Source organism: Lutra lutra, chromosome 1 (genome assembly GCF_902655055.1).
Source record: "Lutra lutra chromosome 1, mLutLut1.2, whole genome shotgun sequence".
NCBI classification, from domain to species: Eukaryota; Metazoa; Chordata; class Mammalia; order Carnivora; family Mustelidae; genus Lutra; species Lutra lutra.
Genome location: NC_062278.1, coordinates 95121521 through 95146703, shown reverse-complemented (window position 1 = coordinate 95146703; position 25183 = coordinate 95121521). Strand labels below are relative to the sequence as shown.

Sequence of the window (25183 nt, the reverse complement as noted above, 5' to 3'; positions counted from 1 at the left end):
TTTAATAAAAGCACTATCTGTGAAGCACAGTAAAGTGAAGTACGGTAAAAGGAGGAAAGTCTGTACTAAAAAAAATAAATACGTAAAGAGAAGGGAAGGATTAGGTGAAACAAGATCGTTGTAATGAGGGTAAGTGTTGAATCTGAATGACAGGGACATGGGAGTTTATGCTCCTATTTGGTCTATTTTTTTGTACCCTTTAAAATTGCCATAATAGAAAAAATTGTAAAACAGAAAAGCATGCACATTGTCTCTAACAGTTAGGTCTTGAGAATATGGTATTGTTGCAGAGAGAGGAAGAGACCCACATCAATACGGACACCCACGAACGGAGTGCAGCTCTTGAGTGTTTGGAATGCTAAGCTTTCGAATGCACAGTGGACCCAAACCGTGGGCAAGGGAAAGCAATGGGGATGGAGCAACCTGCTTGCTCTGGGAGCCAGGACACATGAAGAACGACTGAAAGACCAGGACACATTTACTCCTAAAGGGAGAGAATTCAAGGGGAACAGACTGCTGTCCAACACCACAAGGCTGGTGTGAGGAAGGAGCCAAAGCGTCTGGCAGGCTGCGGGGTGATCAGTGAATGTCACTGGAAGGCAGAAAGGGACCTGAAGGACGGGGGCTTTCTCCTGCTGAGAGCCACCCCACTCCGTGGGGGCAACCGGCAAGGGTGCCTCAGGCAGGAGCTGGCTGGTCACTAGTAGAGAAGGCAGAGGGAGAGTGGTCTCCGATCATTGATCCAGAGGCTGAATGAGGATGCCTCCAGGGTGGGTCCCTGTCAACTCTGAGATCCCGTGCTACTCATGTGATCTCTGTGGTCCATCACTGCATTTGGCTGGCAAGGGAAGCACACGCTGGCTGCTCTGGGAAACTCTCCTATCTCAAGTTACTATCTTGAGTATTACTCAAGTGTTACACTCTTGTTAACTAAGCTAGTTACTATCTAGTGTTACTATCTTTTCTTAGTTTCATCACAAACTATTATCAAGTGCCTTTTTAGGTCGTACTGTGATATGTGCTCTTCAAAGGGAAAACTGTTCTATGAATTGGAGGTCCCTAAGGCAACTTAGAAATCACCCATGTGTATTTTGCCATGAAAAGTGCTCAGTTAAATACTTGCTGAATGAAAAATGACTGAATGAGCAGTGACCAACTAAACGGTATTTAACAGCAAGATGACAGTTTATAAATGGTCCTCAGTTAAGTGAGAGCCATCACTCATCACATTTAATTAGAGTCTGTAGAAGAGCTGGGACTTTAGTGGAGCCAAGAGCAGGAACTTGACACAAAAGATATTCTTTGGGTTGGGATTTGGAAAGAGAGGAAAAAATACAAAAAAATACAAACTTTCCAGCTGTACTTGGGATGCACAGAGAACAGATTTGGTATTAACGTGATTTCAGATGCCCCAAATAAAGCTGCTAGCTAATAACAAATCATTTCTAATCACCGATCATTACTGATCTTGGAACTGGCAAACAGCCACGGGAGACAGTTTTCTTGTATTTTAGCATTTAGTGTGACTTTATTTTTCAGCATCGGTAATACATTCAGGTCACCTGGCCAAGCTACGGGAGCTCGACCTGAGCTATAATGACGGCATCTGTAATGCAGGATGGGCCATCTTCTGCCAAAATGTGTGGTTCCTCAAAGAGCTGACCGAGCTGGATATTAGCCTTCGGCCATCAATTTCTCGAGATTGTGGACAATGGTTTGGACACTTGTTAAAGGCTATCACCAAACTTTCCAAGATCACGGAGATAGGAATGAGAAGATGGATCCTCCTCACTTCACAGGAGGAAGAACTAGAACATTTTTACCAAGATCACAGACACAGCATTCACTTTGACCTCGGTGAGTTTCAGGAAGCTGATTTCCCAAGGCTTAACTAAGCTATAAACCATTATCTGAAGGAGGAAAAGAACATGAATGAATCTTAGTGTAATCAAAGGCGTATCAGCTTCTGGGCTGTTTAATGGGATTGATGTTAATGAAAGTTGTGTAAATATGTAGATGGTAATCTAATGTAAGTACAACTTTACTTTCCAATGGCAAAGATTATGTGTTTCCATGGAGTTTCATTTATTCCAGACATATAGTTCACTTAGTGTTTAGAAGGCCTGCCAAAAATGTTTAGAATCTGGTAATACCTTTTTTCTTGACCTAGAATTTTCTCTGTCTTCTTTTCCCATGTGATAAATGTTCTAAATACAAGTGCGTGTGTGTGTATGTGTAAGTGTGTGCGTGAAATTCTAATGTGAAAGGCACTAGCTATGATAGTTTCATGCTATCTTTACTATTATATGTGTCTTAATGTAATCTATTTGCATTTTTGTCAGAAAGTATACTCTTCCCTGGTTTATTATTTTATGTTCTGGTGCTTTTTATCTCAGATATAAACCATGAACACTAATAATGGTCACAGACATATAAATCTTAATAAAAAGTGGTCAAACTTTGAAACCCAGTATCAAAAACACATCTTAATAAAATAAAGTAAAACCTTTTATTGCTAAAATAAAATAACATTAGCTCTGGGCACTTTTTGGTATGGACTATTCTATGTAAAATCTATTTAATTTGTTAATTAAAGTTTTTGTCTTGCTCTAAATGATTTTTGAAATTTTTGGTTATTTTTTTGCAGGAGCATGAAACCCATTACACAGCAGAAGTGTTTGTCGGCTTACACATTTCTATTCTGATACACTCTAAGCAAATTATGCTTGGTTTCTTGTTGCTACACTAGTAATTTATATTGCAATTATTGCTTGAAGAACATGTAGAATTTTTTTTTAAGATTTTATTTATTTATTTGACAGAGAGAAATCACAAGTAGGCAGAGAGGCAGGCAGAGAGGAGGAAGCAGGCTCCCTGCTGAGCAGAAAGCCCGATGTGGGGCCCGAACCCAGGACCTGGGATCATGACCTGAGCCGAAGGCAGCGGCTTAACCCACTGAGCCACCCAGGCGCCCAGAAGAACATGTAGAATTTGAAATCAATATTACTCCATAAGGAAGTCATCAGGAACGAGGAGACTTTGGGTAGTAGAGATGGGGATGTTTTAGGCAATCATGGTATTCTTCATTCTCTGGACATTTCCATGAATCCCATGAGCACCTGTGCTCATGTATTTCCGTGAACATATGCAAAACCTATGTACAACTAGCCCAAAACTGGAAACAGACCAATATCCTTCAAAGGGTGAATAGTTAGACAAACTATGGTACTAGGCGATACCACTCAGCAGTAAATTGATTCCTGCAACGATGTGGATGGACTTTGACTTACGCAGAGTAAAAAAGCCAATCCCCAAGTGTTACACACTATGTGATTCCATTTACATGACATCCTTGAAATAAAACTGTACAGCTAAAGACAGGGTTAGGGATCCGGAGATGGGGTGAACGGTAAGTGTGACTCAAAGGAATAACACCCGGGAGATTTGTGGTGATGGCTACGTAAAGCTTAAATGTGACATAACGACACTGAACTACACACATATACACATGCACACACACAAGTTTCCTACAACCCATAGAATCTGAATAAGCTCAGTTTATGGCACCAATATCAGTTTTCTGGTTTTGGTATCCTATTAGAGTTATGCAGGATGTCAACACTGAGGGAGGGTGAAGGGTGCATGGACCTCCCTGCCCATTTCTTTGGAACTTCCTGTAAGTCTCTATTTCAAAATTAAAAGTTTTAGGGCTGCCTGGCTGGCTCAGTCCAAAGCATATCTGACTCGATCTCAGGGTCATGAGTTTGAGCCCCATGTTGGAAGTAAAGATTACTTAAATAAATAAACTTAAAAAGTTTTTTTTAAAGTAGACAGGATCGTACAATGAACCTCCATTTACCTATCACATGCATGTACAATTAACAAGTTAATGCCAATCCTGTTTCACTGGGATCCCCCACACTTACCTCTCCCTGATATTATTCTGGGGCAGTTCCCAGGCATCGTATCATTTCATCCATAAATATTTCAATAAAGTGAGAACCTTTATTTTTACACATAGTCATGTTTCTATGAATAATTTTAGTGTGGTAGGCCATCTAATTCCTACACATGTTGCTTTCTTAATCCAACAGAGTTCATTACCTCAATTCATTACAGAATTATTTCCTGTTTTTCTTTGCAGTTTTTCCTTTTACATCCTTTTTTCCTTTCTTATCTTTTGGAGAATTCTTTCCTTTCTTCAGCACTTTTTGCAGTTCTTCAAACCTCCCCAATCCTTTCCGGACCATTATTCCACGCCACCATGCCTGAATCTGAAAACAAGATAAACCCAGAAAGCATCAGCTGGTATCACTGGAGACAGGGATGGTTATCTCTTCATTCTGGTACGTAGTTTTAAAGATGTGAAGAATGGAATGTCATTAGAACTCCACACCTTATTTTCTCTTTCAATCGGCCATTCTGGCAAATGTAAAAACAACAACAACAACAACAACAACAAATCAGTGCTTTTATGTCCCAGGCACTGCTGTAGACATTCAGGGAACAGCAGTTAAATGCCAATGTCCCAGACCTCACATTGCAGCGAGAAGAGACAATAAACACAGGAATGTATGATTTCATGGATGCCAGTAAATGCCACAGAGACAACAGTGCACAGTACGGGGAGTCAGGAGGGCCTGCATCCGCCCTCCCTCTCCTCACTGGACTGCCAGGTTCCTGCTTACAGCCAGCCCCATTCCTTCCAAGGTCCTGTGCCCTCCCACCTACTCAGAAACATCCCTCCCCTAGCAGTAGGCTCTGAACCTCCCCGGGCCTCCCCACTTCTCCCAGAATAAAAGCTCAAGTCCTTACAATGGACTTACAAGGGCCTCTCGGATCTGCTCCCTTCCTCTTTTTTTTCTTTTTTTAAGATTTTTATTTATTTGCAGAGATCACAAGTAGGCAGAGAGGCAGGCAGAGACAGAGGAGGAAGCAGGCTCCCCGCCGAGCAGAGAGCCCAATGTGGGGCTCGATCCCAGAACTCTAGGATCATGACCTGAGCCGAAGGCAGAGGCTTTAACCCACTGAGCCACCCAGACGCCCCTACTCCCTTCCTCTTAACTGAAAGGACCTCTCTCCTTCCCCTTGCTCACTCATCTCTGGCTGTCAGGCTGGCCCACAGCCACACCCCACACAACCCCACCTCCCAGCTCTTGCTTTTGCGGCTGCTTCTGCCTGGAAAGCTCTTTCCAATACTCAGATGGTTTAACCTCCAGTTCTCCAAGTATTTCCTCAATTGTGATGGCTGTGGACTGAACTGTCTCTCCCCATCCCCAGCTCATATTGAAAGTCCTAACCCCCAATGTCATTGTCTTTGGAGGTGGGCCCTTCGGAGGTAATTAGGCTTGGACGTGGTCATTATGGGGTCTTCATAACGGGATTAATGCTCTTATGAGAGACAACATACAACTTAGTCTTCTCTCTGTCTCATGTGGGCACAGCAAGAAGACAGCCACGTGTAAGGAGGAAGGAGGGCTCTCACCAGTGACCGACCACACTGGCCCCCTAATCCTAGACTTCTCACCCCTAGTACTGTGAGAAAATGTCTGTTGTTTGAGCCATCCAGTGTATGGTATATTGTTATGATAGCCAGAGCTGACTAAGACAGTCATTTTTCCAATGAGGCCTGCTCTGACCATCTCATTTAAATCGAACCCTCCCCCCCAACCCCCGCCAGCCCACTCAACACACACACATGACTTCTGGCAACCTCAGTTCCCCTTAGCTTGAGCTTTTTCCAATGCCACATATCACTTTCTAATAGATTGTATAATTTTCTGTTTTATATTTCATGTTTTTATTTCCACGATACTAGACTTTAAGCAATATGAGGACAGAAAAATTTGTTTTGTTCACTGATGTATTTCCAGTGCCTGGCACCTAGCAGAAGCTCGGTAAGTATTTGCTAAATGAATGAATGAGGTGGGTGGGGAATGCTGTTCTATATAAGATGGATCAAGGGCAGATATGAGGATATTTGAGCAAGGATTGAACTAAGTGAGGGCCGGGGTCTTGTCCATATCCGGGAAACACATCTCTGGGCAGAGGGAGGAGCAGGCTTGGACTTTGGGAAAACACCAAGAATCTGTGACGTGAAAATGGGATGGAGGATATGGGAGAGTGAGAGCAGCCACACAGGAGTTCAGGGGGTGATTTTCCAGGGGAACAGTATCGCCCTCTAGAGAGAGGCATTCTAGGCATTTTCCAGGCTTTTTGATGTGTTGAGGTTTAGCCATCTTCAATGGTCTGACACATGCCCCAGGGCACAAAGACTTTCCCAGGGTGTGAACGCTTGGATAGTACGGAGGCAATCCATTTCCACAGCTTCAACTTCCACCCCTGCCCACAATGTATCTGCCTAGGAACCAGGCTGCCGGTTCTCCATTCCCACCCTGCTTCCTGGCTGCCCCTCTGGCACACCTCTCAGCCACCCGAATCTGACTGGGGTGTGTGGCCCTGGACTCCAAAGACCTCTGGGACACCACAAAAACCAGACAATATAAAATAGTAGTATCGGAAAAACAAAACATACAAACAAACAATGATAACATAAAACAGACTTTTACAAAGAACTGTTGGTTGTGGTGGGGAGGGATGGTTAGATGAGTGGAAGAGCTGATGGGGTGAAGAAGTACAATTATAAAGTACAGTTATAAAGGAAGTTATGGAGATGAAAAGTACAGCGTACGGGAACATAGTCAATAATATTGTAATAATGTCGTATGGTGACAGATGGGGACTACACTTGGGGTAAGCGTTGTGCAATGCACAGAATTCTCAAGTTAGTATGTTATGCACCTGAAACTAATATAACATTGTATGTCAATTATATTTCAATAATAAAAGACTAGCAGTATTGATGTTGGCCCTAGGGACTAAGTAAGCAATTCTTTTGTAAGGCAAATGGTTCCCAGCTCTTTGCCTTCAAGAAAATTGAAAGACCAGTTGATTTGCCAGCCAGGAGTCCACTATCTGATTTTTGGGGATATAAATCTGGAAGAAGGTCAGAGATGTGTGAAGCATTACCATTTAAAACGAAATAATATAGGCACACACACACACAAAAACTTCTTCCATTCTTGTAACTAATCTATGTAAATAAGGTTTCTCGGCGTTTCATCTGTAAAATGAAAAATAGGAATAGAACCGATGTCAACCCTGTCTCATTCCAGCAATAACTAACAATTATACAGGGATATATAAACTATATCGGAGAAGTCTCACATTTGTGTATGTATTTTCCCCAAATCCTTCAGGTCAAATAATTAAATACCAAAATTTGTAATGGATTTTATAGTGTTTTGGTCAATTTTATACCACTAATAATTGTAATATGACTTAATCAGGACATTAAAAACCCTATGGTCAAATAAAAAATTTTTAATTTTAAAACTTAATTAGTATAAATATTTGTGCTGCCTAAAAGTATGAAAGGGGATCTGTAAATGACTTAAAGTTATAGATATAAAACATTAAGCTCAATTCTTAAGGGAAAGTGAAATAGAAATACATGTTCAAGAAGAAAAAGAAAGGATATAAAATTTCTGCCTATGGGACAACTGGGTGGCTCAAGCCTGACTGGGGGTTTTGGCTCAGGTCACCATCTCATGGGTTGTGGGACTGAGCCCAGCCACTGGTTCTGGGCTCGGAACCCAGCATGGAGTCTGCTGAAGAGATTCTTTCTCCCTCTTCCTCTGCCCCACCCCCACTCAGTGCACATGTACATGCGTGCACTTGGGTGTGTGTCTGTGTGTGTGTGTGTGTGCGCGCGCACGCGCGATCCTAAAAAAAAATTCTGGCTATAGGAGCTTGCTCGTGAATTTTGTAAATTGATGTGACTGACATATCAAATCATAATGGTATTTAGATTCCACTGGGTATGTTTAAAATACTGGTCTAAGAGCTCTATTTTAAGATGTCAATATTTAAAACTCGCTGAAAAGTAAATCCTTTGCAATAATTTAAACTTAGTGGCAAAAGAATTTAAACATCAATTTCAAAATGTGCAAGAGGGTACGTGGTTTTTCAAAACACTTTTGGGAAGTATCCAAAAAGTATTATATTCATTCTTCCAGTGTAGCCATTCTTGAGTATATACATATTAAAATGAATATTTTAATATAAATTATTTTCCTTTCTTCTTTATGTTGCAGCTCAGGCATTATTTTCATTTGTCAAAATTAAGGGTTTTGGTAGGTTATATTATCTGAGTTAAATTTCAGAAGAGTAAAGAAGGTATCACATACTATTTAGCATAAAAGAAAGGGTGTTAGGTTTGATATGGTTGAGGGCCATTGCCAGAAGAGGGTCTTACAAAATAAAGACTGACTCTTGCTTCAGGTGAAAAAGAGAATCATGGACTTCAGTAGAGTAGTGATAAGATCTCACCTGTGTTTTAACAGCACTGGTCTGACAACTGAGCGGAAGGTATACTGTAAGGGAAGCAGGTGTGAAAGTGGGGATACTAGTTGGAGGACTAGGGTGGTCGTCAAGGTGTGAGACAATGGGGGCTTGGATCAAATGCATAATGTATACTGAATCCTGACGGACGTGGACACGGCCTGGCCTAGCCGGGGGTAGCCTATTATCTCCATGGGCTAGGGGGGCAAGGAGGAGATGACAACGTCCTTTGACCCCGTCACTCTCATTCCCTCATCCCCCACTTTAAAGGCTCTTTGCCCTTTGATCCAGAGCAGAACTCTGGTCCCCACAGCCCTGCTCCACAAATACTTTCATTTCTAATTTTTCAGCCTTATCTTAGCAACTTTGTGAATACAAGCTTTTCAGTCCAGTGAACAGTCCAAGAATTTTAGACTGCTTTGGGATTGGAAGTTTGGGTTTCTTTCACCTCTTTGCTGTCTTCTTAACTGGCAAAGAGATGAAGAACGAAAATGCAAAAATGCCAAGAAGATGTTCAAAGATCCTCTTGCTTAATTCTGAGGATATAAAGGAAATAAGAGGGTTTACTCTTGACGAGGACAAGGTATAGATGAGTAAAGAGCAGCCCCGGCACGGTCTGTAATATCTTTACCACTGGCCCTTCTCCAAAGCAGCTGTGAATGTGCTATCCAGAATTTTTTTACCTTTGTTGCCATTATCTTCATGTTTCTTTTTTTCTTAAAGTGTGCCCATATAGCCTGGATGCCTTCAGTATACACTTCTTTTGGGGGGTCCTCTAGGGGGTTGTCCACCAGTGTCAAAACCTTTAGATTCACTAGATTATCCAAATTCTCTGGAAGACAGGTGATCAAGTTGTCCTCAAGCAGTAGTTCTTTCAAAGCTGAAACAATTTGTTTTTAATGACAGATTTGTCTTAAGAAGAGGCAAAGTCAACCCGTGCATTCTTTAGTCCAGTTACTTTTTTTTTTTTAAAGATTTTATTCATTTATTTGACAGAGAGAGAGAGAGATCACAAGTAGGCAGAGAGGCAGGCAGAGAGAGGGAGAAGCAGGCTCACCGCTGAGCAGAGAGCCTGATGCGGGGCTCGATCCCAGGACCCTGAGATCATGACCTGAGCTGAAGGCAGAGGCTTAACCCGCTGAGCCACCCAGGTGCCCCTAGTCCAGTTACTTTGAAATGTGTGTCTCCTGCTGTGTCATGTAACAAAAGACACATTTAATGAGGCAAACCAAGTTCTCTTCCTTATAACAATTCAAAGTTGTTAGAGCCAGTGTATATAAGTATGAGAGACAGAAATAGTACACACGAAAAAAATGTGACCATGTTTCAGTCCTCCAGGGACCAAGGACAGGATGAAAATGCAGGGTCAGGTGCATTACTAAGGAGTACTGCATGCTCATCCCTGACTTTAATCTATGGCAAAAAACATTTTTTTAATTTGGTCCCACGAAAAGCTCAGCAAAAGGCTGTTAAATGGATGGATAAATTGACACACGTACAAATAAAGAATGATTTAGCCTAGCATGAAATGTTTGGGTGTTTAAATATGGGTCATAACTGATTCTTCATGCCAGTCATACAGCTCCAAAAGTCCTTCCTCACTGATTTCACCACTCTGGGTCAACACTTTTCCTTTTATTCAAGTGACTTAGTGACCTAAGGCAAACTCCAAATTCTGGCATGTAGTAGGTAGGCAATAAAGTATGGTCGTTGGTATGATGACTATATGGACGAATGCTAATTTTCTTAGCCATTGCTATTTACTTCTCTATTCAGTTCCCAATAAACAACCTAACTGCCTTTGTGAGGTTCTTAGCTGTACTAATCAGGAACCTGGCCTTCCCTGTCTGACTAGGGAGACTTGGGAGGAGGTAATGGGGTCAGGCTTAGCTCTCTAAATTGAGATTGGTCTTTAGTGAATGGAGGAAATGGGAAATGCGTCATCATGGGACATGCTGGCCTCACAGTCCACCAGGCTGGGGATCTACCAAGACTCCTCACCTTGTGCCTGGCAAATGGAATCCGGAAGTTGTTTAAGGCGGTTGTGACGGCAGTCGAGAATTTCCAGGTTGGGCATTGATCCCAAGGATGTAGGCAGGTACTCCAGATGATTGTTCTCTATATACAGCTCTTTAAGACTCTGAAAAACATGAGAGTAGACCATGATGATCCTTACACTGATAAAAGAATGAAAATAACCACAATCACTGGAGAGTTCCCATACTCTTTCAATGGGGGATACTCTGCATTGGGATCAAGGGAAAAACATACTTATTTAAAGAACCATCACCAAAACATAAAATTATTTTTGAGTAAAACCATTAGACATGATTCCCAGTTTTGCAGGGAATCTAGTGTTTGTTTCACATGAACTTTATGGAGAGATAGTTGTGATAATTTAACTATATATATCATTTGCTTCCTTTCAACAGCTAATTATCGGCAGCAGTTGATAACGAACTGAAATTGTGTCAGGTATCAATCTAACATTGCCCAGGTTTGAAGTAGCCAATTGTGCAGGTAATGAGTTAGCTATTTTCAAATCCTCTGAGCAAAAATGTAATGTTTGCATCTCATCCGAAGATTTCAAGGAGTGTTATGAGGCCTGTCAAGGAGCCAGATGATGAGAATTCTGAACACAGGACAAAGTAATGGAGAATCAGGAACAGGACCTCCGTGTCACAGGTGAGAAGTACCCGGGCTACACACACTGTCATTCAGGTCCAGGATGGGAGGTCATGTTGTGGCCCGCATCTACTTTATCCTTAGTAAGAGTGCAGTACCACAAACATGGAAAAAAGTTCTCAATTCTTTATGCATACATTAAGACACAGGGTAAGGCTACCTTGAATGAAGTTACCTTGTTGCTTTGTCAGGATTTAGCACAGGGCTGTGGACCCATCTCCACAGGAACCCGGGACAATGTTAATATACCCTGATTGGCCTGCCACCATGGAGGGAGGGAAGTCACCTTGACCCATCCAAAATGCAGGCACCTACCCATATCACCTGTATGACACTTTAACTTATAATAGTGCAATTTTCAGGGGCCTCTTACAACAATGTAGTAATCAAATGGAAAGTGGAATTGCTCAATTTCTGCAAATAAAACATGCCAAATAGCACAGTGGAGAGGAGTATGGCATGGCATAACTTCTTGGCTATGTTCTTTGAGGATGGACCCAGCAGCTCAGGAAAACAGTGTTAGAGTGACTACTTGTTCACGGTTGGAAATCTAGTCGGGATGGTTCCACAGGCAGCCTACGGGGGGACACCACCATATTTTCTCAGTCTCAGCCAACTTAAGGAATCAGTGGGCACGAACTGCTTTGCCTACTCGTCTGGGGAGGAGGCTTACCTGTAGTTTACTAATGTGTTCTGGCAAAGAGGTGAACTTGGCTCCTTGGTCTTGCCCGATGCATAATTTCTCTAAAGACTCTAAAGAAAGGATTTCTTCTGGAAATGAAAGGAACTGATTTCCTGTTAATCCAAGCATCTTCAGTTTTGAAAGTGAGCCAAAGTCTGGCGGTAACTAGAAGTATTCCAAAAAGGTAAGTTTCACGTCAAGATTATTTTAAACAGTAAGAAAATAAATGGGGTTTTTAGTTTTGAGGCCCATTGATAAACATAAAGCAGAACAATTTAGCAATTCCTGCTGATGAAAAGTTGGCACACGTGTCTGCATATAGAGAATATATATTGTAGATCTAATGTCTGGAGTCCCACTCTTTCCCTGAGCCTCTCTGCTCCTCACTTTTAGGCACTGCTTGAAATTGAAGCAATTTTTAACCTACTTTATTGCAAATTTTTGAACTGTAATGTAGCTTGACACTCCTGAAAAAGTACTGAAGTTTTTAGTGTAACATTGCAACTATAATCTGAATAAGTTCAGTTATTAGATCTGATTAGTTGAGGAACATGACCTCTCATCCTGAAAGGCTTTTAAGTCAGCAATTTAGAAACTTCAGCTGAGATCTCAGTGGGGGGGTACCTGGGGGCTCAGTTGGTTAAGTGTCTGCTTTTAGCTCATGATCCCAGAGTCCTGGGATGGAGTCCCATGTCAGGCTCCCTGCTCAGTGGGGAGTCTGCTTCTCCCTCTCCCTCTGCCCCTCCCCTGCTCCTTCTCTCTCTCTCTCTCTTATTCTCTCCCTCTCAAATAAATAAATAAAATATTAAAAAAAAAAAGAAATCTCAGTTGGAAGCAAACAAAGACTGTCGAGTTTTTATCGTCATATTCTGCCCTCCATGAACACCAAGGCTTATGTGCCCTTTGTAGGTATTGGGTAGCCATTTTCCAGACTCCCAGACTGTCAGGCTTGGAAGGCCTTCCAAAGGTCATCTATTCCAATCCTTTAATAGGATGGTTGAATATATTTCACAGCTAGCCATCCAGCATACATTCAAACACCACCTCCTGGAATGAAAAACTCATTACTTGGATGGAGACCTCTAATCATCAGATTTCCTTCTCCTGTCAAGCCAAAATTTGTGTCACTATTATGTTCACTTATTGGTCTCTTTCTGGCCCCCTGGAACCACATGGAAAAATCTCATTCTTAAAATGTGACAGTCTCCCTATTGATTACATTATAGAGACACCTACTTTCTTGTAGGAAAAAAAAGCCCAGCTATATATATCAACAGCTTTCTTCACTCACTTTGAACCACCTTCATCTGGCTTTACTCCTAATGGGAAATCATTCCCCACATTTGACTGTCCTGAGCCCTGGTTTCTCCCCCCCCCACCCCCCATTCCTCTCTTCTTCATGAGAATGGTTACAGTTCAAGTCAGCCTGCTCTCTCCATAGATGGGGAGACAGAAAAATAATTGGGAAGTAGGTCAAAAGAAAGCCTTGTTATGTCCGAGTTTTCGTGTCCGAGAGACCACCAAGGAGCCAAGTACCAATGCAATCACATGAGGGTTTATTTGACAAGCTTAAGCTTGGGCCCAAGTATACCCGACACAGCGGAGTAGGGACTTGGACCCTGAACCAGATTACAGTCAGAATTTTTAAAGGCAGAGTAGAGGTGGACTCGGTGGTGGGTGAGGACAAAGGGGATTATGGATGATGTAAGTCTCCAAGGATTTTTGGGAGCAAGCTCTCCAGGACCTTGAGGGGCTAGCTATTGTTGGGAGAAAGGTTATTTATTACCAATAATAAAAATCTTCTCATGAGACCCTTTAGATGTATATCAGTGGGCCATATACTTGGGAATGACTCTCAACACTATCTTGGAGGTTTAGAGATAAAGGAATTGTTAAAGTAGACTTACAGGATCCTGGTTGGACCTGTTGGGGTAGGGGGTTGGTCAGGCTGGGATTGTCCTTAGCAAAACCTCAAGGTGAGGACAGTTAAGTCCCCAGGGGAGAGCCACTCTGTCTGTTTCAAGGGCTTGTCAGTAGGTGAGGAATTTTAATGATTTTCTTCTGCCTCTGTTTCCCACATCAGCTAAACTTGAGGTGGGATGGCCCTAATTTTCTCGGCCTCCACATTTCCCCCTGAACAATTTTGACCCTTAAATCTTTAAGGTTGTTGAAGGTGGAAGGTTTCATCTTCTGTAACTTCTTCCTGCTGAATAGGGGCGTAGAGTTGTCCCTACCTACTCGGGTCAACACTGGTCAGTTGGGGAATGTGTAGGGGAGTAATGAAAGACAGAGGCAGCTGAGTCCAGGGGTTTAAATCAATCATTAAAGGAGAGAGGGACTGTTTAAAGTACTAACCTGAGTAGGTCAGAACCCAAGAGATATTTTGCGATAATCTGGAACATCAAGATGGCTGCACTTATGTCAAGGCTAGACTCAAGGCAGGTACAGCTTTGTTTTTCTTGGCCTCCATAGCCTCTAGGAGGATAATATAGTAAGTCTCACACACCTGCAATCTTTTATATTTTTCTCTTTATTGTGTAGGGTGAGTGCTCATTTCCCTAAAAATGCTATAAAATGTTCATAGTTTTATTTATTTTTCAATCAGAGGAAGTCAATCTCCAGAGAAACTGCTGTTTAAGCTTTCCTTCTTGGCTGTTTCAAGATTCTTCATCAGGCACTTAGATCCCTTTAATACAAAGCATCCGCATCAATGCAGTTCAAAATAATAGGAAAAGGGTTTTCAATCTAGTCCCTTCATTATAGCCTAGTAATGTCCCTCTTACTGCTGTTCAGTTAGCTCATAGGTTTAGTTTTTCTTTTTCAAAGCACATTGAATGTTTAAAGATTTTTTTTAACATATTCAAGATCCAATAATTAATCCCGTCACAGTCACATTAAAGTGTAGTGGGAATAAATCTGGATGTACAGAAAACCTATGGAGTGTCAAATGAGGACAATCATTAGGGATGCTCTAACCAAGCTTTTGTCATTTTGATGTTGAGTTGTCCCTTCACAGAAGATGGACCATACAAATAAAATCCATCTAGATACACATTGAAAGTCAGCTACTTTTGCATCCACCTAGACAAGAAAAAGCTACTGGCCAGGCTCCAAGAGCAAGCAACCCATCAGGAAAGTCTTTGGGGGAGGAGAGGTAAGCAGTTGGCTTAAAAATCATGTGTCATTTTACAGAGAAATGCACTGGGAGGGTAAGTACTGGAGGGATTAGCATAATAGGAAATGAGAGAAGACCAAAAACCACAGAAATACCATCATAAGAACTGAAGAATAACAAGCAATGGGACACAGAGATTTTCACCTTCAATATGACAATATTGAACACATCCACATTTCAGCCAACTTGACTTGAGGTAAAACATGGTGTCGGTTGAGGTTTATGTTTGTTAAGGTGCTGTCAGTGTGTGATTCCCTCTTCTATTCTGATCTCTGAAAATGTTTCCCAGGAAAGGATTAGGTATCATTCAGTACTCAGTGGGAATTAAGTCAGTGGGTTATACTTCCCAAGGGTACTTCATACGTTGAGCCTTTCACTCCCACGTAGAACTGGACAGACTTTTTCCACTGTAAAAGGAATTTCTTACCTCAGTGTTGGAATAGCTGGGGGGGTGGGCAGATGGCCTCTGAAAAACTAAAATCCTCCAAAGTGGGTTGCTACCTAAATAGAGATTAAGCCCTAGATTCTCTTCCTAAATCCTAAATTAGCATCAGAATTGTTACTTCCTGAAGGGCTGTTTTAAAACTGCAGCAACTAGGAAAAACAACAACAGCACTCCCCACAAAATTCTAAATTAAAAAGTGAGTAAGAGATTAAACAAAAACACCCCCAACAAACCCTTAAGGCCTAGGACTAGGATAAAGTATGGTGAGCACAGGAGATCTGTGCCCATGGCCAGGAAAAGCAGACCTATTACTTGATACAGTCGTGGATTTCCAAATCTCTTGCTTTCTCCCTCTACAGTTGTAGCAGAACTCACTGTTCTTTTTAATTTTCAAATATTAAAAATAACAAAACAAACACCTGTGCATGCACCATCCAAACCATTTGTTAATAAAATGAAATGTGCGTCAACTAGACTCAAATAAAAAGAATTTTTAAGTAAACAAAATGAAATGCTGCAATTAAAACCAGGCTCCCCTGTGATCCCCTCCTCATTTCCTTGACTTCCTTCCTCTTCCCAGAGGCAGCCACTATTAGGAATTCAGCGCGTTTTTTTCTAGCTCATATGTTTTATCCTTTTATTGCATATATAGATATCCACAACGTATGTGTGGTGTGTGTATGTATGGAGTTTGTGTGATTAAGAATTTATAAATAGCGTCATGTTCTGCAATTTGTTTTCCTCTTTAAGAAACATCACAATTGGGGCGCCTGTGTGGCTCAGTGGGTTAAGCCGCTGCCTTCCGCTCGGGTCATGATCTCGGGATCCTGGAATCGAGTCCCGCATCGGGTTCTCTGCTCGGCGGAGATCCTGCTTCCCTCTCTCTCTCTCTGCCTGCCTCTCCATCTACTTGTGATCTCTCTCTGTCAAATAAATAAATAAAATCTTTAAAAAAAAAAAAAGAAACATCACAATTTTGAGATCTGCCCTGGCACATGGGTTAAATTATTGTATAGTTTTTAAATTTACGACTATAGCACAATCTGTGTGCTCACCGCTCTAGCGACAAATTTAGATGGACTCCTGTACTTCCTTACTGTCAACAGGGCTCTGCCGGACATTTGTGAACGCGCCACCCTGCACACGTGGGAGAGCTTTTCTTTGAGGGACTGTTCTGCAGTTCACCATGAGGGGAGCATCAAGACCCGAGGTTGTACGTGCCAGAAAAAACCCTGCCCTGTGAGGAACCCCCGTTAGGAGGTGGTCTTGGTTCAGAACACAGCCCCCGGGACCCAGCCGCTCTGGGTTGAAACTCGGCTCTGTCTCGTGCAGGGGTGTGGCCTCGGCAAATAGTTACCGCTCCCTATGCCTCGTTCTCCCCGCGTGTCACTAAGGATAACAGCACCCACGTCAAAATGAGGACATGAGCACCAGCCCAGGTGCGGGATAAGCCCTTGCGGAAGCGCAGTGACAGCCAGGAAGGGCCTCAGTACCTGCCATATTTTATTATCATCCAGCGCCAGGACTTCCAGGTTCTTGAGCGCCGCGATCTCCGCCGGACAGCGTTCCAGATGGTTCTGGCTGAGATCCAGGAAGCGCAGGCTGACCAGGCGCCGGAAGGAGCGCCGCAGCCCCCGCAGGCCGGTGTTGCACAGGTAGAGCAGGTGCATCGAGATCCACTTGCAGACGAGGCGCGGCACCTTCTCCAGGTGGTTGCCGCTCAGCCCGATCTCCGTCATCCCCACCAGCTCGGCCAGGGTGTGCGGGATCGAGTGGAGGCGGTTGTAGGACAAATCCAGCACCGAGAGCTGGCTGCAGTGGCCCAGCGTCTCGGGGAGAACGGGCAGGCTGTTATAAGCTAGGTAGAACTTCTGCAACCTTTTCAGGTTCCCAATCTCTTCGGGGATGACGGCGAGTTTGTTCTCGTCCAGGTCAATGATCTCCAGGTTGGTGAGAGCACAGAGCTCGGCGGGAAAAACCTCCAGCTGGTTTTGCTTCAGGTAGATCTCCCTCAGTTTGGTCTGGTTCACTAGTTCCTTGGGCAGAGAGCGGAGGTGGTTGCCGCTCAGCCCGAGCAGCTCGAGGTGGTGCAGGAGTTTGCAGATGACGATGGGGATCTCGGTCAGGCCGGTGTGGTAGAGGCGCAGCTCGCGCAGGCGGCGCAGGCCGCTGAGGACCGGAAGGGACGAGGACAGGAGCGGGTTGTGGCTCAGGTCCAGGCCCTCCAAGCTGCCCAGCTTGCCCAGCTCTGGGCACAGCTCGCTCAGCTTGTTCCTGTTCAGATAGAGGATCCGGACATCCCTTAAACGCTGGATGCCCGGGGGGATTGCTTCAATCTGGTTGTTTTCCAGATGCGCTTCTTCTAATTCTTCTAACTGCAAGATCTCTGATGGGATGGTAGTCAGGCTCCGATTCGAAGCATCAATGAAAAATGTTCTACCAGAGGCCTGTTGTGGATCATCTTTCGGATGAATTCTAGATGCGCCACCTACTGATTTTATGATGTCATTTGACATTGTGTTGAGGGAAGTTCAAGTATTCAAAATCCGAAATACTGGGAAAAGAATAAAAAGATCCGTTTACTTGCCAGGGGATTCCATATCCTTAAGACAGATTAAGTTTAGTTAATGGAATCTTGTGCTTGACATTCTAACGTGGCATGAAATGTAGGTTTCTGTGTTTCATGTTGAGAGATGAATTCAAGTAGAGATTCCTTCTAACAGGTTGACTTACATGAAAAGAAAAAAGATAGTCTCATTTTTAAAAATCCCTATTTTGACTCTATTTTCAGGTCGAATGGAGAAGATTGCAAAAAGTTTGCTCCTTCCATAAACACTGAGAGAACACTAGGAAAAAATAATATTTTAAAATGTTGCATTTTTCCCCCTTGAAGCCACCAGAGAATTGTGGATGCAAAGAAGGCCAAAAGAATTAAATTCTAGAGATGGACTACCCCTTCCTAAGGAAGGAGAGACCAGTGGGCACTTTGATGCCTGGTGGCATTTTCAACTTTGGGGACCGGCAGACAGAGAAGCCAGTCTTCCATATTCACAGGCAAAGGAACTTCTTGAGATAAGGAGAAGCGGAGATACCTTATGGTCTTAGATCCCTAAGCCTGGCTGGGGTGTAGGGGCTTAAATCCCTGAGCAAGATATCTGAAATTGCCTCAAATTGAAATGAACTACAGCAGCAATCTAGAAAGAAATTAAATGAGAAGTATATCATGTGCATGGATTAAAACACTCAGTGTTAAAATGTTAATGTATTCCCCAAGCTGACCTTTTGTTTCAGTACAATCTCAATCAAAATCTCAATAGGCAGGGTACCTGGGTGGCCCAGAGGGTTAAAGCCTCTGCCTTCTGCTCAGGTCATGATCTTAGGGTCCTGGGATCGAGCCCTGCTTCAGGCTCTCTGCTCAGCAGGGAGCCTGCTTCTCTTCCTCTCTCTGCCTACTTGTAATCTCTCTCTGTCAAATAAATAAATAAAATATTTAATTTTTAAAAATCTTAATAGGCTTTTTTTTTTCTTTTTTGGTGGAAGTTAACAGGCTGATTCTAAAATTTATATGAAAATGCAAAGAACGTAGAATTTCAGAAGACAAACTTGAATAACAACAAAATTGGCAGACTTGCACTACTGGATTTATAAGTCTTATAAATCTAAGGTGTTAATATTATATTACAGAAGACTAAGTACTTGGTCATTAACCTACGCACACACGCCCCAAAGCCTAAGAAGGAAGGCAGAGAAGACGAGGAGGTGATGATGGCCTGGTTGATTGTAGCATCTTTGACTTGCCTTCTAGGCTGGGGGCTTTCCAGCTGAGTACTGGGCCTCTCCTCCCACACAGGGGCCTAGGCCCTAGATGGAGGGGATGTGCTTCGAGACCCACACTTACAATTACTGCGCCTTGCAACATAAAATATGTGGTTTAGATTCTCATTACTATATGCCTAGCCTCCAACAGAGTTCTGGGACAGTGTTGCTCTCTGTTATTTAAAGAAAGGACAATGTTATGCCCCAATAATGGGTCCGTGATTAAAGGAGAGAGACTGATACAAAGCGAAGGTCAAGCAAAGCTTTATCTCAAGCCAAGCATCAAGAATCTAACCGAACATTCGGGGTCGCACCTCTTACAAGAGAGGGCGACCCTTCTCTGTTTCACAGTCTACCTTTTAAGGGCAAAGGCCATGCAGTTGGGCCTGGCTACGCACAGGTGGCCAATGAGATTGTAACACACACAGGAAACTCCATAGTGAGGCTAGGTGACCCATTCAGTTACAATTGACCCTAGTAGACATTTGAACCAGCCTATTCCACCTTGATTGGGATTGGCGCCTAAAGGGCGGGGCTCATCCTCCTTGGTAACCAGGGAGACAGTATGCATCCCCCCACTGATCGGATGTCTCCACCTGGCCTAACCCACCTTTGTATCTGGGCTTTGTTACCTGAAGCTGGTTCCCGGGACTTGTCTCCAAGTAAATCCCCTGGGGGAAGGGGAGCAGGGACAGTTTCTAAATAGGTCCTTACAGACAAGACTTATCATTGATTAAATTGTGTATAGAATCAGCTGTCTCCAACATTTCTCATTTGATCATTAGATTGATTTGATACTATTCAGTCCTGTAGGATAAAACTTCCAGTGTCTTTCATATAAACTGGCAATGCTGAAGACTCTTAGACGACGTACCGACTAAAGCCACAGGAGAAAGGAAAATACTCGGGACACTGTATGTGCTAAGCTTTACTTAAATTAATGTATGGAATCCTCACTAGAACCTTAAGAAGCAGACACCATTACGATCTCTGTTTTACAGATAGAGAAACTAACCAAAAGGCCTTTTCTCAGAACATAGTAGGAAGTGGGGACCGGAGTGTAGAATTTGTCCTAACCTTGCTCAGGATATTAACATCATTTGTTTACCAGAAGCCTGGTTTTTATTTATTTTTTTTTAAGATTTTATTTATTTGACAGACAGAGATCACAAGTAGGCAGAGAGGCAGGCAGAGAGAGAGGAGGAAGCAGGCTCCCCGCTGAGCAGAGAGCCGGATGCAGGGCTCGATCCTAGGATCCTTGGATCATGACCTGAGCCGAAGGCAGAGGCTTTAACCCGCTGAGCCACCCAGGTGCCCCAGAAGCCTGGTTTTTATTAAAATCAGGCTTGGGTGTGAGCATTCAGGCTTGATTTTCTTTGGACGCCTTTCAGCAGAGTCATCTCAGGAAGATTCTTGCGGACTAGCTGTGTGACTAGGGTTAACCCAAGTGCATCTGGGCTTCAGACACATGAAAGAACTTATTTCTCCTAACATTTGTCTTGTTCCATGATGAGACCTGCCTAGAGTGTCTGAATGTGTGTGTACATACATTATCTCACCAGAATCCTATATGCCACACGCGTCTGGAACCAATTTGATGGACTCTGAAAGCTACATAATTGTATATCCATTAACAGACTTAATAAAAGGAGGTTGCAAAGTCAGATTTGCAACAGGTTGGCCAGTAATTCAGCCACAGTAAATAAGAACAGATAAGATTGATTCCTTACTGGTTATTTTTTTCATAAGGATCGCTACCGCAACGTGGCCAAATGAACTTGTTACAACCCAGTATTACTGTGGAATATCTAGGTGTAATAACTGTTGTGTCTTTTCAAGGAGTCAGGGTTTGGATAGTTTAATAATTGGTCCCTTTAGGGGTAATTTTAATGCCTGAGAAAAACCATTTAGGAAAATGATCAACCTTCTCAAATTTATATCAAGTGTTGATACTTTCGTTTCCAAGTCTATTTACATGCCAACTGGATAGATAAGACTAGGGTCCTGAGGTTAACGTGGCTCTCTCTGATAGCATAAATAACCATTTCTAGTTAAAATAATTTCAAGATTTTACTTAAAGCTTCACCTAAGAGATCTTCTCCCTCTAACACAGACAAGCCAAGAGCCTCAATATACCTAGGACTGGAGAATCATGTAATGGTAAGGGTAACACCCTTTGCTTTGATAAAAATTTCTGGGAAACCCAAACCCCAGGAAAAATGTTTAAGTCTCCTCTCAAGAAATACGAGATGAAGACCCATATAAACTTCAGACTTGAGTGGAAAACTTTCATAAGCAAGCAACTTTAGATTTTTGGCCTGGGCAAGGGAGAATCTAAACGACTCAGACAATAATAAAGGCAAGATTCTAGGTGTGATGTTGTGATATAATAATAAATACATATTTGGTCTTTGTTCCCAAGTTCCTGATACAAAAGTTTCTAAAACCTTTAGTGTTTTCTGAGGGTTTGGAGAGAAGTGTCTCTTGTTATTCATAATAAGCCCCATTCAACCCACCTGAGTCCATACTAATGCGGTCACTCTCCTTAGGCCCCCAGATTGCCTCACAAGGGGGCCTGGTTGCCAGAGGAACCATCCACGTGATGGGGGGGGGGGTGGAACTTTCAGCCCCAGTCCTGGACCTCAAGAAGAGGGGACTGGGAGAGGGGCTGGAGGTTGAGTTAATCACCAATGACCATTGATTTAATCAACCGTGCTTCCAGAATGGAACCTCTATAACCCTAAACAACGGGGTTGGGAGAGCTTTTGAGTTGGTGAGCACATCAAGGTGCCTGAAAGGTAATGTATCCAGAGAAGGTGTAGAAGCTCTGTGCCCTTTCCTCATACCCTCTCTTCCCCATGAGCATCTCTTCTATTTGGCTGTTCGTGAACCGTAGTTTTTAGAACACAGCGGTAACAGTAAGTAAAGTGTTTGAGTTCTGTGAACCTTTAAAGCGAATTGTTGAAATTCAGGAGAGAGCTGTGGGTACCCCCAATCTGTAGTCCACTGGTACTGGTGACAACCTGGGACTGTGGCTGGTATCTGAGGCGGGAAGCAGTCTTACAGGACTGAGCTCTCAAGCTGTTCGGTGGGCACTAACTCGGTGTGTAGTGTCAGAATCAAACCTTAGGACACCTACTTGGCGTCTGCATAGAACTGGAGACTGGCTTGTTTGGAAAACCCCCAGTTGGTGTCAGGTGTTTGGTAAGTAGAAACTTCCACATTAGTACTAGGATACGGAGATGTTTGGTATGTTAAGAGAAATAGAAGGAAAAAAGTATATAATCTGATAATGAGCTCTGAAAGTCTTGTAGAGTGAGGAGTCTTCCAAGCACGGGTCCACCCGCAGGTAAAAGAGGCCTTAGAGAAACATTCGTTTGCCAGAATTGTTAGCCATGTTGCATGGTGTCCCCCCATCCCTGCTGTCACCAAATTATTGATCTGAAATAGCTTCTCGGGACTTGTTTTCTTTAAATAGGCTCAGACGGGCATTTTACCCATTTTCAAAAATGTTTCTACCCTTCATTCCCCTACAGGTACCACCAAGCTATAGATCTAGTAATTCCTAGGCAAAACCTTTTTTTTTTCTTTTTAGAATGTGGTTTTTCAAATTATTGTCTTGCACAATGAAGGAGGTTTGAGGTGCTATTCTATTACTAATCAGATACCTTTTTGTCTCGTCAGATAATAAAAATGTAAACTTTTCAGACCACTCACTCTTTTATCCATGGGCCAAATAATTTTTTTTATAACACTATTTTTTCCACCTGCATATTTAGTACCTAAACAACACACATGCGTGAGCAACACCGGAAGCCAGCACGTCAGATACTTGTCAGAAAATTCAACCAGGAATTTGCTCTGACACATTCTAGCAGCTCATTTGAGCCTTCTGGTACCTGGGGAAAAATAACTAATGAATGTGTTAAATATTAATTCTCCCAGAACCTTGGAGTTGTCTCCATGTTAGCAGGAAACAACTTACCTAGACCCAATTATCTGTGTTTCCTCAAGACAGGAGGACTGTAATTATGAAAAGTCATGCTGTTGGCTTTTTAAATAGTTACAATAAAAGAAACATTTGAAAAATACTTCTGGATTTTTTTTTATAAAACTATAATCAAAGACCTGTCTATTAAGTTACTTATATAAAGATACACCTACTAAACCTTCTTACTATAAGGTGCCAGAGAAATATAAATGCTGCCTTTTATAGAAGAGTGGGGACTACAAACCCTCATATATTCTCTTTGGTTCTGACTTCCAGAAAGCTGAGGTTCAAGTTCAACTTCCACTCTGGGTTCTTGACACCTAAGCACCCAGTGAATCCACTTAAGTCTCCTTGAAGCCAGCTCAGCAACAGGTTTCCCCACTTCCTATCCCCTCCCCACCAGTCAGTGATTCTCAAGGGGAGGGTTTTAAAAAATTATATCCCTTCTCCACCTGGAAATCATTGGATTAATGAAAAAATGTGCTGATGGAAAGGAGTTGTACATATGGTCAGTTTTTTGTTGTTGTTGTTGTTGTTCTGACCATCCTACTTGATATGCAGTTTGATGAGCTGTAGTTCAGCACAAATACTGTTACTTTTTGGTTTTGTCTTTTGCTAAGGTGGATAAGGAGAACAGTGCTTTAAGTGCTATTTGTCTAGCTAAAAGCAGCTCTTTTCTGTTTATTCTGTTCTGACCGTGTTTTCTAGTTACTCTCTAGAACAAAAGGGTGATTGGCACTTCTTGTTCCCTTAGAAGAGTATCTCTCCCTTCCCTTAGAGCAGTAATTAATAAATCCTGAACCTTTCTTTACTTTCCTCCACTTAACTCCAAATACTCTGAAAGGGGTTGGGAGGGTAGATGCTGAATTGTACACACACTCATGCTTTAGTATTTCAAGCTACCTCTTGGCTTTGTTGGTAGAACATGGGGTAAATGAAAATATTTTCTATTCATGTTTAACCTGAAGTAATTCAAGTGATGCTTAAAATCTGGGCTACACTGGGTGTGAAGAGACCCCGCCTTGCCTAGCAGAGTTTCTTAGCAGTGGACTGGTGTTCTGGAATTGCCTAATGGGGTATATTCAGGGACAGAGGTCCTGGACATTTTTGTTTTCACTGTGTTCAGATACGTCTTGGTTTCACCTTGAGGGGCATCCTTCTTTCTCCCAGGCAAGGAGTCTCTGGTTGGCTCCAGAGCTCTCTCCAGGGGCCCTTCAGCTGCTTCCTCTGGGTTCTATGGTAACCACAAACAGAAGACCTTTCCTTCCCTCCTTCCTCTTTTTCTCTCTCCCACATCCAAGTACCTGAGCATGTTGCCTGTAACTGTGGCTGGGTTTTGTTCCCTTCTCCTCCCTTCTCCAAGTCCAGCCTCAGCTGGATCTTCTCTCAGCGGGGATACTGCAACTGCTTCAGACCTCACCTCCCCCAGGTCCTGTCAAATCCACCCTCCACCTGCTGCTCCCTATCTGAGAGCTCCCAACGTCCTTGTCCCATAACAGCTTGGCGCTCAGAGGATGCACAAGGGCTTCTCGTGGGTCGACCCTGCCTGCCTGTCTCCCACCCTGTACTCATCTGGGCAGCCCCAAGTACCAGCGCGTCTCCAGCACCTACCAAGTTGTTCCGCCCTGGGGTGGATTCACTGGGACCACTCAGGAAGTTACCTCCTACAGAAAGCCCTCCCTGATATCCCCGCCCCTCGCCCCTCGCCCCCCCCCCCCCCCCCCCCCCCCCCCACCAAGACTATCTACATACCCCTTTAAGCTCCCTTAGCTCCGTGCCTTATCCGTGCTGTTGCTACTCTCTGCTACTGCACGTGGCCACTGCAGGTATGTACACACTTTGGGGAGGAGACTGTGTCATAATCGTCTTTGTAGCCCGGCTCCTAGCCCATCAGCTGTGCCCCTGAAACCTCAAGAACGTCCCTCTGCAGAGGAGCCAGAGCACCCTCCGTGTGTTTTTAACCAAGGTCTAGGGGATCCGGAGCCA

General features: G+C 43.1%; 2 protein-coding genes across 4 annotated transcripts in view; one reads left to right on the top strand and one right to left on the bottom strand.

The window, feature by feature from the left end:
- LRRC31 (leucine rich repeat containing 31) overlaps positions 1-2595 on the top strand; it is a 29471-nt gene extending 26876 nt beyond the window's left edge. For both annotated transcript variants that reach the window (XM_047730145.1, XM_047730126.1), the window contains one exon: positions 1540-2595. In XM_047730145.1, the coding sequence (XP_047586101.1) occupies positions 1540-1895 (356 nt within the window). In that variant the 3' untranslated portion in view covers positions 1896-2595. The remainder of the gene's footprint in view (positions 1-1539) is intronic.
- Positions 2596-4012: 1417 nt separating this feature from the next.
- On the bottom strand, positions 4013-25008 carry LRRIQ4 (leucine rich repeats and IQ motif containing 4). Of its 2 annotated transcripts, XM_047695903.1 has the most exons (6): positions 24950-25008; positions 16884-17944; positions 11762-11935; positions 10405-10543; positions 9087-9283; positions 4013-4274 (listed from the first exon to the last, which is right to left on the bottom strand). In XM_047695903.1, exons 2-6 carry the CDS (start codon positions 17904-17906, stop codon positions 4122-4124), a joined length of 1686 nt encoding a protein of 561 aa, XP_047551859.1. In that variant the 5' UTR covers positions 17907-17944; positions 24950-25008; the 3' UTR covers positions 4013-4121. The 2 variants fall into 2 exon arrangements, with proteins under 2 accessions (XP_047551859.1, XP_047551790.1); XM_047695834.1 differs by lacking the exon at positions 9087-9283.
- Positions 25009-25183: the final 175 nt, after the last annotated feature.

What these genes read in the sequence shown, in the direction of transcription:
- LRRIQ4 (XM_047695903.1), bottom strand. Translation starts at nt 17,906, where the DNA reads ATGTCAAATGACATCATAAAATCAGTAGGTGGCGCATCTAGAATTCAT. An exon ending in AACACATTAGTAAACTACAG is followed by an intron (nt 10,544 to 11,761) that starts GTAAGCCTCCTC and finishes CATGTTTTTCAG; the next exon opens with AGTCTTAAAGAGCTGTATAT. An exon ending in TTCCATTTGCCAGGCACAAG is followed by an intron (nt 9,284 to 10,404) that starts GTGAGGAGTCTT and finishes AAATTGTTTCAG; the next exon opens with CTTTGAAAGAACTACTGCTT.